General features: G+C 43.8%; 1 protein-coding gene across 1 annotated transcript in view; it reads left to right on the top strand.

Annotated features, from left to right (window-relative positions):
* MAPKAPK2 (MAPK activated protein kinase 2) overlaps nucleotides 1-19,780 on the top strand; it is a 79,222-nt gene that overhangs the window by 34,182 nt on the left and 25,260 nt on the right. The window contains exons 2-3 of the mRNA XM_040423947.1: nucleotides 16,397-16,536; nucleotides 19,032-19,096. Coding sequence (XP_040279881.1) covers nucleotides 16,397-16,536; nucleotides 19,032-19,096 — 205 coding nt within the window. The remainder of the gene's footprint in view (nucleotides 1-16,396; nucleotides 16,537-19,031; nucleotides 19,097-19,780) is intronic.

Here is a 19,780-nt window from a genome sequence, read left to right as displayed (position 1 = left end):
GGCCTCGTGCTGCACATGGGTCTAGTGCAAAAACAGAGTGTCAGACAATACTGGAGTGGGGACATCCTCTACCAGACCCCACTCTACAGTATGGCCATGACACGCCCCCGGTTTGAGGCCATCCGGAAATGCCTGCATGTCCCCCCCGCCCCAAGGTGATCCTGCCTATGACCGTCTGTATAAGATACGGCCGGTCATCGATCACTTCGGGGACAAATTTGCGCAGGCCTACGTACCTGAAAGGGAGGTCGCGGTTGATGAGTCTCTCGTTGCTTTCAAGGGGAGACTCCGTTTTCCACCAATACATTCCCACTAAGCGGGCGAGGTATGGCGTGAAAATGTACAAAATTTGTGAGAGTACCTGAGTGTACACTTACAAATTTCGTGTGTACGAGGGGCGAGCTTCCCGTATTGAACCCCCAGAATGTCCCCCTACTCTGGGTGTTAGCGGGAAATTCGTGTGGGACCTTATGCACCCACTGCTAGATAAGGGTTACCACTTGTACGTGGATAACTTTTATACTAGCATTCCCTTGTTCAGGTCGTTTGCCACCAGATCCACGTTCGCTTGTGGCACAGTGCGGAAAAATCAGCCCACCCCCTCCAGGTACCTATCCCCAGGGGTGAGACTTGTGCCCTTACCAGTGGAAACCTGTTGCTGGTCAGGTATAAGGACAAGAGGGATGTCTTTATACTGTCCACAATCCACGGTAACAGCATCACCCCTGTCCCTGTGCGAGGTACCGCAGCAACGGTCTTCAAGCCCGATTGTATCGTCGACTACAATCGGTATATGGGAGGAGTTGATCTCTCTGATCAAGTCCTCAAGCCATATAATGCCATGCGCAAAACCCGGGCATGGTACAAAAAAGTTGCTTTCTACTTGGTACAGGTTGCCTTGTACAACGCTTTTTGGACTATCCCGAAGCGCTGGCAGCACAGGAACATTCCTCCAATTCTATGAGGCAGTCCTCAAGGACCTGATTTTTTCAGACTGGGAAAGAGCAGGCTGGAGTACCTCGGGAATTGGAGGCGCCCGGATCGTCCATGGCCAACATTTTCCAGGTGTGGTCCCCCCATACTGGAAAGAAGGGACGAACCCAAAAAAGATGCAGAGTGTGTCACAAGAGGGGGATACGGAAGGACACCACCACTCAGTGCGACACGTGCCCCGATCATCCGGGCCTCTGCGTTATCGATTGCTTCAGGGAGTATCACACTTCCATGGAGTACTACATTTTTATAATCCCCAACAGTCCCCTAGAGAACATAAACTATGGCTCTCAGACTTTGGAGACACGGAAACAAATTTTTTCCCCAAAAAATATTAGTTTTAGTGCAGGCATCCTCAAACTGCGGCCCTCCAGATGTTGTAAAACTATAACTCCCAGCATGCCCAGACAACCTACAGCTATCAGCAGGGCATGGTGGGAATTGTAGTTTTACAACATCTGGAGGGCCGCAGTTTGAGGATGCCTGCTCAGTGTCTCCAAAGTCTGAGAGCCACACATATTGGGCATCGCTGCTTCCGTAAAAAATCTTCTCTATAAAAATACCCCATAAACTAGCCCCTCGATAAACGCCGTCAGAAAAATCAAATAAAAACTATGTCAAAAAAAGCCATTCACCTTGGATCCCAAAAAGTGTAATAACAAGCAATTAAAAAGTCATATGCACTCCCAAATAGTGCTAATCAAACCGCCATCTCATCCTGCAAAAAAATGAGCCCCTACATTAGATAGTTGCCCAACAAAAAAAAAAAATAACCTATAGCTCCCAGGCTATGGAGATACTAAAATGTTTTTGTTCCTAAAATAAGTGTAAAATCAAAATAAATGTAGACATATTGGGTATCGCCACGTCCCTAAGAATCTGCCCTATAAAAATAACATTTGACCAAACCCCTCGGATGAACAGCGTTAAAAATATAAAATAAAAACTGTGCCAAAACAACAATTTTTGGGGCAAAATTTCCATTTGAATCCTTTTTTTTTCCGGTAATAAAGCAAGGGTTAACAGCCAAACAAAACTAAATATTTATTGCCCTGATTCTGTAGTTTGCAGAAACACCCCATATGTGGTCGTAAATGGCTATATAGCCACACGGCAGGGCATAGAACGAAGGGAACGCCATATGGATTCTGGAAGGCAGATTTTGATGGACTGGTTTATTTACACCATGTCCCATTCGAATCCCCCCTGATGTAGCCTAGACTAGAAACTCCAAAAAAGTGACCCCATCTAAGAAACTACACCCCTCAAGGTATTCAAAAGTTACTTTACAAACTTTGTTAACCCTTTAGGTGTTCCACAAAACTTAATGGCGAATGTAGAAACAATTTTAGAATTAAAATTTTTTGTTACCTTGCCTCAAAAAAGTGTAATATAGAGCAACCAAAAATCATATTTACCCTAAAATAGTCCCAAAACAACAACCACCTTTTCCCTTAGTTTCCTAGATGGGGTCACTTTTATGGAGTTTCTACTCTAGGGGTGCCACATGGGGGATTGAAAGGGTACATGGTGTAAATAAACCAGTACAGCAAAATCTGCCTTCCAAAAACCATATGGCGTTCCCCTTCTTCTATGTCCTGCCGTTTAGGCCTCATGCACACGACCGTTTTTTATTTTTTTTTGCGGTCCGCAAAACGGATTTCCGTTGTTCCGTGATCTGTGACCGTTTTTTTCTTCCGTGGGTCTTCCTTGATTTTTGGAGGATCCACGGACATGAAAAGTGAAAAAAAACACTAAGTCAAGTTTGCATTGAAAATGATAGGAAAAACGGACACGGATCACGGACACGGATGACTATCTTGTGTGCATCCGTGATTTTTCACGGACCCATTAACTTGAATGGGTCCGTGAACCGTTGCCTGTGAAAAAAATAGGACAGGTCATATTTTTTTCACGGACTGGAAAAACGGATCACGGACGCGGAAGCCAAACGGTGCATTTTCCGATTTTTTTTTTTTTTTTTTTTTTCCACGGACCCATTGAAAGTCAATAGGTCCACGAAAAAAAACTGAAAACGGAACAACGGCCGCGGATGCACACAACGGTCGTGTGCATGAGGCCTTAGCCAAATAGTAGCGACCACATATGGGGTGTTTCTGAAAACTACAGAATCAGGGCAACCCATATTGAGTTTTGTTTGGCTGTTAACCCATTTTTTCCAGTAATAAAGTAAAGGTTAAAATAGAAAATTTTCCAAAAAATTTAAATTCCAAAATTGTTTCACCATCTGCCATTAACTCTTGTGGAACACCTAAAGAGATAAAGTTTGTAAACCCAGTTTTGAATACCTTGAGGGGTGTACTTTCTTAGATGGAGTCACTTTTTTGGAATTTCTATTCTAGGGGTGCAACGGGGGGCTTGAAATGGGACATGGTATAAATAAAACCAGTCCTGCAAAATCTGCTTTGCAAAAACCATAGGGCGTCCCCCTCCTTCTATGTCCTCCCGTTTGGCCAAACAATAGTTTAGGACCACATATGGGGTGTTTCTGCAAACTACAGAATCAGGGCAACCCATATTGAGTTTTGTTTGGCAGTTAACCCTTGCTTTGTTCTTGGAAAATTTTCCAAAATATCAAAATTCTTAAATTTTATGTCTATTTGCCATGAACTCTTGTGGAAGACCTAAAGGGTTAACAAAGTTTGTAAAATCAGTTTTGAATACCTTGAGGGGTGTAGTTTCTAAAATGGGGTCATTTTTGGGTGGTTTCTATTACGTAAGCCTCACAAAGTGACTTCAGACCTGGACTGGTCCATAAAAAGTGGGATTTGGGAAAATTTCTGAAAAATTTCTAAATTTGCTTCTAAGCTATGTAACATCCCCAAAAAATAAAATGGCATTCCCAAAATGTAACAAACATGAAGTAGACATATGGGGAATGTAAAGTCATCACGATTTTTGGGGGTATTACTATGTATTACAAAAGTAGAGAAACTGAAACTTTGAAATTTTGCTAATTTTTCCAAATGTTTGCTAAATTTGGTATTTTTTTTTTTTATGCAAAAAAATTTACTTTTTTGACCTAATTTTAGCAGTGTCATGAAGTACAATATGTGACGAAAAAACTATCTCAGAACGGCCTGGGTAAGTAAAGGCTTTTTAAAGTTATTCACACAAAGTGACACTGGTCAGATATTCAAAACAATGGCCAAGTCCTTAAGGTGAAATAGGGCTGAGTCCTTACGGGGTTAAAGGAGTATTCCGGTTACATAAAGTTACCCCCTATCCACAGAATAGGGGATAACTATTAGATTAGTGGGGATCCAACTGCTGGGACCCCCATGATCACAAGAACAAATGTCCCATACACCTCGGAGCACCCCTTAATGACCATACTGGCAGGTCGAGCATGCTCACTGCCACTCCACCTCTGGAGAAGTTCCGGAGACGGCTGACTACAGCACTTGGCTGTTTCCGGAACTACATTAGAAACGAATGAAGCATTCGTTTGCATACCCACCCGGCCGCTCTTCATTTCAGGATGCTCGTTCTTGTGATAGGTGGGCCCTTCCTCAGATCTAATTTATCTCCTATCCTGTGGATTGGGGATAACTTTTAACAACCAGAATACCCCTTTAATGTTTGTACCCTGTGCCACTAAATAAAACAAATCATTTGTTAGATAGGAGTTATGTAAAGGCTCAACGAACATTTCATGTTTCCAAATGTTGGCGTATAGGACAACCCATTCCCATCATTCCCCTGGTTGATTACCTCAGTGGTTCCACAACACAGTTCTAGGTGGCTGGTGACAGACCTGCCTCCTCCCATGGTGTTACATCAGCACTGAGGTGATGAATTCCTTCCACGTCCGCTCATACATGACAGGGATGTTTGAGCTGCCGATCTTAGTTCTTGCTGTAAGGAGACTCCTTTGACCACGTGCATATCCCTGTATCCTGTGCTGGTGGCCCTCTCGTGTGTCACTCCTTGTTGTTGTTCATTGGAGACAGAGTTCATTTGTGTGTCAAAAGTGGATTATTATTATTTTTTTCTGGTTGTAGAACAATAAAAAGTTGGCGACTGTTGCAAGGCCACCGGAGCTTGCCTCCATTGAAGTTAGTGCGGCTGAGCTGCAGTACCTCACACTACTTCTAGAGCACTGTTTTTGGTCAAAAGCGGTCATGTTTACTTAATCCTGCACCGCCCCTTTAATTCCAAATACAAGAGTGTACATATCTGTTCACCTTCACAACACCTTGTGCCCCAGAGGATGATCCTAAGGCCTCCTGCACACGAAGGTGTGCACCCCGCAGCCGTGCTGCGGCCTGCAATGCATAAACACCGACCGTGGGGCAGCTGCAGCGTATCGCGGACCCATTCACTTTAATGGGTCTGCGATCTGCCCGTTCCGCCATGTCCTATCTTTTTGCGTAACGGAAGTACGGGACAAAACCCCACGGAAGCACTCCGTAGTGCTTCTGTAAGGTTTTGTTACTTGCTTCTGTTCCGCACCATTCCACATCTCCGGATTTGCGGACCCATTGAAGTGAATGGATCCGTGATACAGAATGCCCATAGAACGGCGCCCTTGTATTGCGGGTCCGCAATACGGAAACTGGCAGCACACGTTTGTGTGCAGGAGGCCTAATGTGTGTGTTTTTGTTTTGTTTTTTCTTCTTATATTAAGACTGTGACCATGGACTTTTATCTCTCAGAAACCATGGTCAGACATGTGCTTGAGTAGTCTGTGTTTGGGCTCATGCACACGAACGTATTTTCTTTCCGCTTCCGTTCCGTTTTATTTGCGGACTGTATGCGGAACCATTCACTTCAATAGGTCTGCAAAAACAACGGAAGGTGCTCCGTATGCATTCCGTTTCCGTATTTCTGTTCCGCAAAAAAGTAGTGTATGTCCTATTATTGTTTGCAAAATCATGGTCCGAGGCCCCATTCAAGTCAGTGGGTTCGTAAAAAAAATACGGAACACATCCGTATGTCCTCCGTATTTTGCGGATCCATACTGTAGAAATGCTATGCCCAGCCCATATCGCTCATGTGTTTGATTAATAAGTTACTGTTTCCGTTTCCGATCCGCAAAAAACGTATCACATATGGAAACCATACGGATATGTTTTGTGGCATAACGGAACGGAAGAGGACTTAAATCGGAGGAAAAAAAAAACCCTCAGATATAGAACGGATCTGTGAAAAACGGACCTCAAAACAACAACGGTCGTGTGCATGAGCCCTTATATGGAGAAATCTGTATGAGAAGTTCATTGGGGCAAATTTATTAAGACCAGCGTTTTAGACGCTAGTCTTAATAAGCCCCATACCTGGCGACAGATCCCTCTGAGTTATGACCGGTGTCGGCCTCTACATAACTTCGGCAAATCCCCCGTCAGTTCTAAATGTAAGATAGCTTCCTGGTCTTACATTTAGACCATTTTCTATCCTAAAAGTGTAGAAAATGGTAAATAAGACTGGCCTGCCAACCCCCTCCTCTTACCCGCCCACCCCATACCCACTTTTTTTTTTATACCTGGCGTGAGCGGGGAGAAGTTGCAGGTTGTGGCACAAAGGACCTTTGTGCTGCAATCTGCCAGAAATCGCCTAATTTAGGTGTCTTTCTGTTTTTCTTGTTTTAGCTGGAACTATTTTAAGGTGCACTATTGTTCCAGGCTGAATCCTAATCTTCTCTTCTCGTACCTGTGGTCAAGTTGACCTATATCTCTTGTGAACTTGTGGTTGCACATCCTCCTTGCATAGAGAAAATGCCTTCCGCCTAGTAACTGACAGATGTTTGAACTGCCGGGCGCTATTGCATACACTGCAACTATAGGTGGCCGGTCACTTGTTCCATTTTCCGTCATGTGCTCAAATTCACAACGTATTTCTTTCTGGTAGAGCCCCGATAACCGCTTTAACAAGTCGCACGCCAATTTGATCGTCATGATCGGAACTGTTTCCATTCACTGACTTCAAATGGAGGTGTTATAATTACATAAAGCCTACTATTTCATAGCATTCATGAAAGGGATTGCTTCATCAGGATGACCTCCGCCCATACTAAGGCAGATGAGGCTTCCTCCGGTGATACTCGCCGATCCCCATAGGTTAGTAATCAGCAGATCAAGAGGCCGACTTCTATTTCTATGCAATGTTTTGACTGAAATAATGAAAAACTGCATTCGTAGATGTAATTTTTCTGTTCAGATTAATCTGTGGATAAAGGAGAATAATACCTCTGAAAACCACGAGTGTTAAATTTCTAAATGGTATTCTGGGCAGCAGGACATGAGCTCTGTGGCCTATCACGTGTGGTTAGAATGGATTGTAGGAACATTCGCATCCCTGGAAAATGTAGCTGTTTGGAATGTGCGTGTAATATTTTCTATTCTGATTCCTCTTTTCGAAGCAGAAGTTTCTTCCTAGTGTGCATATATTCCTGTGTGCATATATTCTGTGTGCATATATTCTGAGCTGATTTAAAGGGGTTGGCCCATCACTAGTTCTCTATGCCGCCTGTCTTAGATAGGTGCGGCTCCCACTTCTATGACCTGCGTCTATCTCTAGAATGTGGCCTCTAAAGTAAAGGAGAGCGCGCTGCTCATGGTGGCGTGCGCTCCATTCATTTCTATGGGAGCTCTTAAAAGAGCTGAGCGAGTGTGCTCGGCTATTTCTAGAACGTCCATAGAAGTGAATGGAGAACACACTGCGCAAGCGCAGCCACCTCTATGGGAGTTCCAGAAATGGTTGAGCCGGAGCTCTGCTATTTTTAGCACTCCCTTAGAAGTAGATTGAGGGTGTCTGCGCTTTGGGGACCCGATTCTGGAGAGAGGTGGGACCCACATCTAATGGGGCATATATAAAGGGGGTATTCCCATCACATACAATGAGGGCATATCACTAGGATATGCCCCCATTGTCTGATAGGTGCAGGAGAACTGTGGCTGGAGGACCCCAGATTTCTCGGGGTCCGTCCACCACCAAGCGCTAATCCCAGCTGCTCCCATAGAAGTTAATGGGAGCGCACTGCACACGCTCGGCCCCTGCTACCATTTATTTCTATGGGGCAGACGGAAATAGCTGAGCCAGCGCTTGGCTATTTTCCGCGGCCCAATAGAAATAAATGGAGGGCGCCTGCGCATGCGCAGTGCGCCCTCCGTTGTCATTGTAGGTACGGGTCCCAGAAGTGGGACCCGCATCTATCAGACAATGGGGGCATATCCTAGCGATATGCCCCCATTGTCTGAGATGATAAAACCCCTTTAAGGGCTCGTTCACATGAACATGCGAAACCCGTACTGCGGTTCGCAATGCACGGGCACCGTCCGTGGGGCAGGCACATGGAGATCGCAGACCCATTCACTTGAATGGGTCAGCGATCCTTCCGTTCAGCAAAAAAGATAGAGCAAGTTCTATCTTTTTGCGGTGCGGAAGCACGGAGCAGAACCCCAGAAAGCACTCCGTAGTGTTCCGGTCTGTTCTTCCGTTCCGGATTTGCGAACCCCTTGAACTGAATGGGTCCGCATTGGTGATGCGGAATGGCCATTGAACGGTGCCTGTGTATTGCGGATCCGCAAATGCAGTCCTCAATACGGCAACGGGCATTACACGTTCGTGTGAACGAGCCCTAATAGTGTTTTAAAAGTGTGTATGTATGTGTTTTTTATTATTTATTTATTTATATATATATATAACAATGCAGCAGCACCCTGCAAATCAGATGAAGTACAATAATGCAAAAAATTATAGTACTAATGCTACGCTTATTTATAAAGTGAGATGCTTGGCCAATGCATTTTGTACAAAACCATTTGAGCCGTCTGCCGTACGTCAAGGCGATCTCTGTTTTTTAAATTAATTCCAAAATAAATTTCTGATGGCCGTTGCAAGTTATTTTGGCTCTAACCATTGAAACTCCCTTTTTTGTTTTAATTGCCTTCCCCAGTGTGTTTTATCACGTGAATGAAAAGATTTGAGAATACATAAGCTTACGCAGGCTAAATGAATAAATATATTTACTAAGGCCTCTTTCACACGAACGTGTGCGCTCCGTGGCCGTATTGCGGACTGCATTTGCGGATCCGCAATACACAGGCGCCGATCCGTGGGCATTCCGCATCACTGATGCGGACCCATTCGCTTGAATGGGTCTGCAAATCCTGAGATGCGGAACGGAAGCACGGAACCTTACGGAAGCACTACGGAGTGCTTCCGGGGGTTCGGCCCGTACTTCCGTTCCGCATAAAGATAGAACATGTCCGATATTTATTTTTATTTTTTTTTTTTCCGCGGAATGGGCGGATCGTGGACCCAATTAAGTGAATGGGTCCGCCATCCGCTGCGGCTGCCCCACGGTTGGTGTTCGTGCATTGCGGCCCGCATGTTCGTGTGCAAGAGGGCTAAGTGTGATTAAATCTAAGGTAAAACAGACAAATCACATACAGAATAAATGATCAATGAAATGGCCTGCCCCAGAGTGGATAAAAATCAATGATTTAAAAAAAAAAAAAAAAAATCTGATTTTTTTTAAAATTTAAATTGGATTTTTTTTTCCATATAAAATGCTTTTTGAGGAAAATATTACTATCCAAAGGTTATTCCATCATGAAATAAAGATTAGTTTTTTTATTATGTAGAATAAGGCTATATATGTTTAATTTTTTTTGTAAATAAATTCCATTAATCCATTCACAATGGGAGGGAAGAAATGCAAATGAGCTCTTAACAAGCTTTGCCTCTAATGCCACTAGATGTAAGGCAGCTATCCTATAAGTCTATATTCAGCTCTTAAAATAAGCCTTGAGACATGACTCTGATATTAAATAAGCCAGCACCTCATCTGCAGACAGCTGTTTCGGGGTGATTGCCCCTCATCAGTGCAGAGCAGAGAGTACTGGCTTAACTGGGTAGGAGGCCTGTGTCGAAACAGCTGTCTGCAGATGAGGTGCTGGCTTATTTAATATCAGAGTCATGTCTCAAGGCTTATTTTAAGAGCTGAATATAGACTTATAGGATAGCTGCCTTACATCTAGTGGCATTAGAGGCAAAGCTTGTTAAGAGCTCATTTGCATTTCTTCCCTCCCAGAATTCCAGAGGAGCATGTATGGCCTTAAAGTCTCCTCACACTGATTAAGGTGCTCTCTCCCTAAGGAGAGTTAGGCCCCTTTCACACGGGTGAGTATTCCGCGCGGATGCGATGCGTGAGGTGAACGCATTGCACCCGCACTGAATACCGACCCATTCATTTCTATGGGGCTGTTCACATGAGCGGTGATTTTCACGCATCACTTGTGCGTTGCGTGAAAATCGCAGCATGCTCTATATTCAGCGTTTTTCACGCAACGCAGGCCCCATAGAAGTGAATGGGGTTGCGTGAAAATCGCAAGCATCCGCAAGCAAGTGCGGAAGCGGTGCGATTTTCACGCACGGTTGCTAGGAGACTATCGGGATGGATATACAGATTGTATTATACAGATTGTATTATTTTCCCTTTATAACATGGTTATAAGGGAAAATAATAGCATTCTGAATACAGAATGCATAGTAAAACAGCACTGGAGGGGTTAAAAAAATAATAATAATTTAACTCGCCTTAATCCACTTGATCGCGGCCCGGCATCTCCTTCTGTCTCCTTTGTTGAATAGGACCTGTGGTGAGCATTAATTACAGGAACTGTACCTTTGATGACGTCACTCCGGTCATCACATGGTACGTCACATGATCTTTTACCATGGTGACGTACCATGTGATGACCGGAGTGACGTCATCAAAGGTCCTGTTCCTGTAGTTAATGCTCACCACAGGTCCTATTCAACAAAGGAGACAGAAGGAGATGCCGGGCCGCGATTAAGTGGACTAAGGTGAGTTAAATTATTTTATTTATTTTTTAACCCCTCCAGCGCTGTTTTACTATGCATTCTGTATTCAGAATGCTATTATTTTCCCTTATAACCATGTTATAAGGGAAAATAATACAATCTACAGAACACCGATCCCAAGCCCGAACTTCTGTGAAGAAGTTCAGGTTTGGGTACCAAACATGCGCGATTTTTCTCACGCGAGTGCAAAAACGCATTACAATATTTTGCACTCGCGCGGAAAGATCGCGGGTGTTCCTGCAACGCCCGTGTGAAAGAGGCCTTAGTTTCCCCCTTTGTCCATTCACAATGACATGCTCTTCCAGAGGTTTTTGTAAGATTATTGGGCAGTTTCTCTGCCTACAAGATATTATCACAGATGCTTGGTTTACTTTTGTAGTTCTCAAAACGGAATTTGACTCAGCAGAGATCACATGCCTCTTCACAGCCAAAATGTTATAACATGAACAGAGTTGAGAGAAATACCTTAATCCTAACTTCTACAAACCTATGAATGCAGAATCAACCTAGTCAAACTAATATGAAAAGTTGTTATTCTAAAAATCTTCATCTTCTTTCAGATTGTAAGCTATACCAGCAAGAATTAGTCTTTATGTAGAAAACGATGATTTAAATCAAGCCTTACTGACTAGTGATTTAAATTTGTGATTTAAATCGTTATTTAAATCAGTTTGATTTAAATCAAATACACCTTGGCCTGCCCAATACAATATGGGGGGGGTGTCTCATGGTGGTACAAGAAATACAGATGGGGCTCTTTCACACAAGCAGATGCCGTGCGGGTAATCTGCTGCGTGAAGGAGAGCCAAGCCCCGTTCCGGACAGCAGAGACGCAGGGCATTAACATGATTCATAATGCTCTTTGCCTTTCTCTGATCTTTTTACTACAAAATCACAGTGAGATAAAGTTTTCCCCGTGATTTTGTAGTATAAAGATCAGAGAAAGGCAAAGAGCATTATCAATCATGTTAATGCCCTGTGTCTCTGCTGTCCGGAGCGGGGCTTGACTCTTCTTCACGCAGCAGATTACCCGCACGGCATCCGCTCGTGTGAAAGAGCCCTTAGGCCCCTTGCAGACGAGCGTTCCTCCCGCAGCGAGTCCACATCGCAGCACCCGGCCTGACCTCCCATCGCTGCTGGGAGTCACATAGCATTACATTGATTTATGATGCTATGTAACCCTTAGGGCTGTTTCACACGAGCGGATGCCGTGCGTGACATCCGCTCCGTGAATGACAGCCAAGACCCGATGCAGACTGCAGAAGCACGGAGCATTACCATGATTGATAATGCTCCCTGCCTCTCTGTGATCTCTTTACTACGAAATCACAATGACAACTTTATCTCACTGTGATTTCGTAGTAAAGAGATCACAGAGAGGCACGGAGCATTATCAGTCATGTTAATGCTCCGTGCTTCTGCAGTCTGCATCGGGTCTTGGCTGTCCTTCACGGAGCGGATGTCACGCACGGCATCCGCTCGTGTGAAACAGCCCTTACAGTTCTGGAATGTACTGGATAACACTGGCAGCATTATGCCAGTGTTATCCAGTACATTCCAGAACTGTAAGGGTTACATAGCATCATAAATCAATATAATGCTATGTGACTCCCGGCAGCGATGGGTGGTCAGGCCGGGTGCTGCGATGTGGACTCGCTGCGGGAGCAACGCTCATTTGCAAGGGGCCTTAGTGTTTCAAATCAATACATCCTACCTGGATGAAGTTCCTCGATGGAGTGCAAATTGAGGTTTCTGCCCAGGTTTATGTGCCGCACACATGTCTCTGAGGTAACCACTCAGAATATAGAAGGCGATATAAAGGGACAGAACAAATGAGTAATTGTGTAAAATACCCTTACAACAGTTAATTATTTTATTGCTTGCAGTATTGCTTGCTTGCTGGCCTATGGTAGGGTAGTTCTCACTTGTTTCGGGATCTTGTTTTATGAACCAAGATTTTGCAGGATATCGGATGCGTTCATACATGTAGTGAAGTTTAACACAAAAGAATTACTTTGCCCTGCCCAAACAAGCTTACAAACAAACAAGTTATTTAAATTTACGGTAATCCCCATCTTTATTTAGGGAGTGGAAGAAACGTACGCTGGAAACTTAAACTGCACTTACTGATTAGAGCAGTAGAGGGCAGTCACCAGGCGCTTGCAGAAAACTGCTGGGTTTTAAGTGGCTGTTTTTTTTTCTCTCCTTTTTTCCCTGTAATGGTCGGTGCGTTTTAAAAGACTTGATTAAAGGCTTTATTTTAGGTTTTTTTTACACACAAATTATCTTGTCAGACATAACTTTTTGCGCTGCTGCTGACAATTTCTTTGACTCTCTAAGTTGTGAAATGACCAGATTTTGTCTTTGCTCATATGTCAGCCGTTCCTGTTTTCAATTCCATTAAATTATTAACCATGCATTAATCATGCCGAACACTGCGTGGGGGTTTATTCTGCTAGTCCTACTTGAACATTTAATTTTAATATGTCACTTTACATTTTCCATGACGTGAACCTTTTCCTTTATTCCGTCTCTACAGTTGCTGAATGAAAAAAAAAAAAAAAAAAAACCAAAACGGATTTATGTTTAGTAGCAAAAATCATGGCCTAAGAGCAATAGAGGGGCTAAAAAACATAAAAAAAATATTGAAAAGGATGAAAACTTAAGAAGTGACTAATGTCAGTGACCTGGGGTAGAGGATAATACAATTTATGGTTCTGTTACTTCAATTTTCAAGGTCATAACTTTTTTTAACACTTAAACTTGACAAACACTGCTAGTTTTCTATGAAAATCTGAAAATGTATAGTTTTTTTATTGACCTGGGTCTCTAGGGCCTTCTCTGAATGGAGTGGTAGTGCGCATGCTGATACACTCCTATTCACTTCTATGGGATGGACTTGGACAAGTGGACTAAATCTCCATTCAGAGAGGGGCCTTGGGGACCTCTCATTCTTTGGACCCCCTGTGATCCGATATTTATCAGTTATCCTGTTGATTCGTGAGAACTCCTCTAAAGGGAAGGCAGCAACCTCCCCATCAAACTTGGGTTCACCTGATTAAAACGCTGATTTTCTTTTGTAGATCTGAGGCTCCATTCCTGAGTTATGACACTTTTAGATGTGTTCCTTACAGTGATCACTGAGAGGTTTCAAAACATCAAATCTGACCCCAAATGAACAAGAGGCCCTAAATGCCCTACAAAAAGATCAAACTATAGTTATCAAACCCTCAAACAAAGGGGGAAACAGTGGTCCTCGAGAATAAGATATATGTTGGAATGTGCAAACGTATTCTGCATGATAGGACATGTTACAGAGAATTGGGCAGTAATCCCACTGGCATTCTTAGAAAAGGGTTGGCACAAATTTTGGAGAGGGCGAGACAACAGCAACCGATTAGTAAGTTACTTTCACACACTTGCGGCCGTGGATTCCGGCATGCAGTTCTTCGCCGGAACTGCCTGCCGGATCCGTCAAAACTCATGCAAACTGATGGCATTTGTCAGACGGATCAGGATCCTGATCCGTCTGACAAAGGCATTGACATGCCGGATCCGTCTCTCCGATGTCATCTGGAAAAGCGGATCCAGCATTTATTTAAAATGTCTGATCCATTTTGCCAGAACACTCGGGCCAGATCCCGCATTAATGCATTTTAATGGGGGAAAAAATGACAGATCCGGCATTCCGGCAAGTGTTCTGGAATTTTGGACGGAGATAAACTGCAGCATGCTGCGGTATTATCTCTGTCCTGAAAAGTCAAAAAGACTGAACTGATTACTCTCCATTCAGAATGCATTAGGATATACCAGTTCTTTTCCGGTATTGAGCCCCTAGGACGGAACTCTATGCCGGAAAAGAATAGAGCTAGTGTGAAAGTACCCTAAGACTGAGCAGGCATTTGTTACCACAATACCCAGTACTACCATCTTTTTATAGCCTACCTAAGATTCACAACGGTCACGGATCACGGAAAAACGGAACCCGTTTTTGCGGACCGCAAAAAAAAACGGTCGTGTGCATGAGGCCTAAGACACAACATATATTCTCCTTTTGATCGGGATATCTACCACTAGCTCAGGGGGGTGGCAATGGGGAGCCCATTGCCCAGACTTATGCAAACCTATACCTGGGCTGGTGGGAAAAGGAGATAGTGTTTGGCGAAAGAATGGATTCGATGGACCTCGTCCATTGTTTTATGAATTTGAAAGATTTGATTCCGTGCTGAATGTGAATGATTTGGGGTTGTATTTCACTTATGCGATCAGTGACACCCTTCTCACATTTTTAGACCTCTCCATCAGCATCAGTCAATCCCAAAAAATAGTTAATAGGATGTTTTGCAAATCAACAGCCACCAACTCCCTACTGCAATGGGAGAGTGGTCATCCACTCCCCCTGAAACGGGGGATTCCCGATGGAATTGCTCGGAATGGACTGACTTTAAGATGGCGGCGGATGACCACCAAAGGAGGTTTACATAAAGAGGCTATCCGCCATCTCCCCTCAAGGAAGCATATCATCATGCGGCAAATTGCAATAGGGATGAACTGCTACACCCTAAAAATCTAGATGATGGGGATGAAAAGGTGAGGATTATTGGGACATGTGATATCCCGCATAGAGAATTACGAAAGATCCTTCAGGACCACTGGGCAATTTTAAAATCGGACCCTGATGTGGGTGAGTACCCTGCGATCACCTACCGGAGAGGGGGCAACCTGAGGGACAAATTGGTCCACAGTACTTTTAAAACCCCTATTGGAGAGTGCTGGCTTCCTAAAAAGCCTTGTGGCACATTCAAATGTGGTAATTGCCTTGCATGCAAAGCCATCAGAAAGGCAGTTCGGTGACCAAACGCAGTAATAATATAAGATCTTTTATTAACTGCAAATCTACAGGCGTGGTGTATGTAGCCACGTGTGAATGCCAAAATAATTTTTTCAGTTGCGGTATTGGACATTTCTATTTAACCATCAGTATATCATCTATCCATTGTTTTATCCGTTCTATGTTATTTGTTTTGATATCTCGTATTATCGCATAGTTTTAGATACGTACAATACATTTTATTTAGATTTCTCTATTTCTGTAACCTCCTGATTGTATTGATTTGGGTGCATCAATTTCAGTTGGAGCACCGTACCATTCCTGATACCATATACCGAATACTAGAATGTATATTGCAGTGTGTGCAATCATGTGCTATACCACTGTAAGAAATAAAAATATTGTTTTTATAAAATACCTTATTTTAAGAAGGGTTTTTCTTATTAGATTACTTGATTAATCGTAAAAATAATCAATAGAATACTCTATTACTAAAATATTTGTTTACTGCAGCCTTAGTATGAAGAGACTAAATAGCAGGTAATATTCTCCTATGGTTGTGTAACTCCTGACTGGACAATAGCTTTAAGGGATTCAACTACCTCTGTTTGTTGTATAGTTTTTAATACGAGTAGAGAAGATTTAGAATTACCGTATAAACGTGTTTTTTATTTTTATTTTACACAAGCGTAAGTAGTAATCGTGTCTTTTTCACCGTAGATGCTGCAGGATTGTCCTAAGGCCCGCAGGGAAGTGGAGCTGCACTGGAGGGCGTCTCTGTGCTCGCACATTGTAAAGATTATTGATGTATATGAGAACCTCTACCAGTCACGAAAATGCCTACTTATAATAATGGAATGGTAAGTATGTGTGCTCGGTTTAGTACTTGCTGATGGGCATACCTGTCGGTATCCCTGCAGAGCCCTGCCTTAGTCTGACTACCTTGCCATGTTGATTGTCCTATATATTGTTAGAGGGGTTGTTGGAGATAATTAAGTCTCAGACAAACCCTGCAATTGCTTAAAATGAAATACATGGTATACTCCCCCCGTTTCTGCAGCAATGGCCTAGTACTCCCGCAGCTGCTTGTTTAGAAGCAGCAGTCACATGCCGTAAACAGCCAGCGGCGGGAGTACCAGAGAACGGTGCTGGAGAAACTGTATACCATGTGTTTTTTTTCTTTTTTTTTCTTTTCTATTTTTGCTTTTTTAAAGCAATTGTAGGGTTTGTCAGAGATCTGTATTGTTTTGGACAACTCCTTTTAATCCCCTTCCCTCTGTATACATTTTGGGCCTTAGTAGCCGAGCATTTTTTTATTTTTTTGTTTTGCTACAAGAAAATTTGTATTTTTTGGGGTACATATAATCATTGATTAACTTTAATTAAATGGGGTTTTATAAGATTTTTATACTGAAGACCTATCCTCAGAATAGGTCATCAGTATCTGATTGGTGGGGGTCTGACATCTGGGCCCCCCACCAATCAGCTGTTTGAGAAGAGCTCCTGTGAGCACCACTGCCTTCTCGCAGATTACCAAGCACAGCGCTGTACATTGTATAGCGGTTGTGCTTGGTATCACAGCTCGGCCTCATTCACTTCAATGGGGCTGAGCTGCTCCTAGGCCAAGTGACCGATTAACATTTCATCACTTGGCCTAGGGAAAGCAGAGAGAAGGCCGCGGCACTCACAGGAGCACCGTCACCTTCTCAAACGGCTATACTGCAGAGGTCCTAGGTGGTGGACCGACATCTATCAGATACTGATGACCTATCCTGAGGACAGGTCATCAGCATCAACAACTCCATTAATTCTTTCTGGGGAGGAATAGAAAAAAACAAACCAGGAATACTGCTGTTGCCTTTTTGCGTTGTAAATTTAATGACGTTCACTTTTGGTAACTTTACTTGCTGTGATTACAGCAATACCATATACGTGTAGTTTAAGTTTTGCCACTTTTGTACATCAAAGGGGTTATCTCACAACTACAAGGCACTTACTAATGTATAGTGATTGCCCATGTTGCCTCCTTTGCTGGCTTGAGTTGATTCATTTTTCCATCACGTTATACTCTGCTCATATCCAGGGGTCATGGTCACCATGATACAAAGGGTGTATCTGTGAGATCTCATATTCATAAGGATCCAGCTTTTCCCGCCCTGGCTGCTGATTGACATGTTTCCTACAGTGATCAGCAGCAAGGAGGCCAGGGAGAGCTGGAACCTCATGAATATGTGTTGAGATAGGATTATCCTTTCCGAAGGATATAGGGCCTTTTTACCAAGCCGAGAATTGAAAAAGATCACAACAAACGTTCATAGTAATGATCATTGGCAGTGATCTGTCAGTGTAAATCTACCACCGATTACTCGATGAACGAGCGCAATTGGATCATTAGTGTAGCACAAAAAATCCTTGTTTCCCGGTGGCAGATTGTGCTGTGTACGAGTCTGTATGGGGAAGAGCCATGGCATTAGTGATCGCTCCGCCCCATACTCTGGAGGAGATCGCTGTATGTAAATGCATCGGTCTCCTCCGCAAGCGATCAGCAGATTGTCAGGAAGGAACGCTTCCTTCCTGACAATCTGCTTGTACATAGTCCGGTGTAAAGGGACCTTCACCAAAATCAGTAGGAGTCCAACCACTGGGGCCCCCCACCAATTACAAGAACAGGGGTTACAAGTCCAGTTCGACTAGAATTGCACTCAAGCATGCACACTGCTGTTGCATTCAAACGTTATGGGACTGCTGAAGATGGTTGTCCTCTGTGATTGTCGTCAGTCCACTAGAATGGAGTGACAATGTGCATGCCTGACCACCTCTCCATTCCAATGGGACCCTTGTTCTCTGGATCCATGGGGGTCCAAATGATCAGACTTGGGCTAGTTGCACACTAGCATTGGAGATCCGGCAGGCTGTTCTGGAAGGGAACAGCCTGCCGGACCTTTGGGCACTCCGGCATTGCCGGAGGTTTGTAAGGCCCCTTTCGCTATAATGGGGACCGGCGGAGATCTGGCCGGATTCTGGCAAATATGGAGAGAACCGGCCAGAAGAAAACTGCTGCGTGTTGGATCTTTAACGCTGGTGTGCAACTAGCCTTATCTATCTTTTGGATCGGTGAGAAGTAGTCTTTCTGAGATGCCACCTTTAATGACATCTGTGACATCACTTTTGTCATGAAGAAAACACTATTCCATATGAAAATATATCATTAGTTTGGAAGAGATTAAACTATGCTTTGTAGTCTCTCTATGCAGGGTGCAGCATGAATTGTGGCCGGTCTGTAATCAGTTTGTCTGATGTACATTATTATTTGCCATACTCTAAATTCACCCAATATATATATATTTTTTCCCAGTTTGGATGGCGGCGAACTCTTTAGTCGAATTCAGGATCGAGGTGACCAAGCCTTCACTGAGAGAGGTATGTGTGTGCGCCTTCTTCCAAAAATGAGGACCCCACTGTGTATGTGAGTGCGTATGTGTAGATGGTCCCTGTAGCATCAGCAGTTTATGCTCCATGTTTCTCTTGCTTTCAGTATGTCTGGCAGCCATTTGTGTGTTCCCATTGGTTCTAGTGGGGCTAATCTCTGCTTTGCCTCGGAAGGATTGACTGTCAGATCTCCCTGGCACTCGGCTCCAAGAGGCCCCATCCCTAATCTCTCATATTGTCTTGTGATTGTTTCAATTTCTGCCGCCGATCAGATATTGATGACCTAGGTCTGTGATGGCGAACCTTCGGCACCCCAGCTGTGGTAAAACTACGACACCCAAGATGTACACTTGCTTGGCTGTTCTCAGAACTAGAAATGAATGGAGCATGCTGGGAGTCGTAGTTTCACCGAAGCTGGACTGCCGGGGGTTAGCAATCACTGATCTAGCCTAAGGATAGGAAAATCTGTCAACCGGGTCAACCCTATTAAACAAAGCAGGTAGGGTTGATCCTACTCATGATCTGTTTTAACATTCCAGAGAAAACGGGTGCTTACTGTGGCACACAGAGATGGCTCATTACCGCAGGGCCAAGCTGAGGACGCTGATGCCTCGTCTTGTCAGTGAGGTTGAGGGGGTTCAGAAGAAGGAATTGAGGTGCACCGAGCAGCAAAGG

This window comes from Bufo bufo, chromosome 3, assembly GCF_905171765.1.
Source record: "Bufo bufo chromosome 3, aBufBuf1.1, whole genome shotgun sequence".
Classification (NCBI taxonomy): Eukaryota; Metazoa; Chordata; class Amphibia; order Anura; family Bufonidae; genus Bufo; species Bufo bufo.
This window is presented reverse-complemented; position numbering and strand designations above follow the sequence as displayed.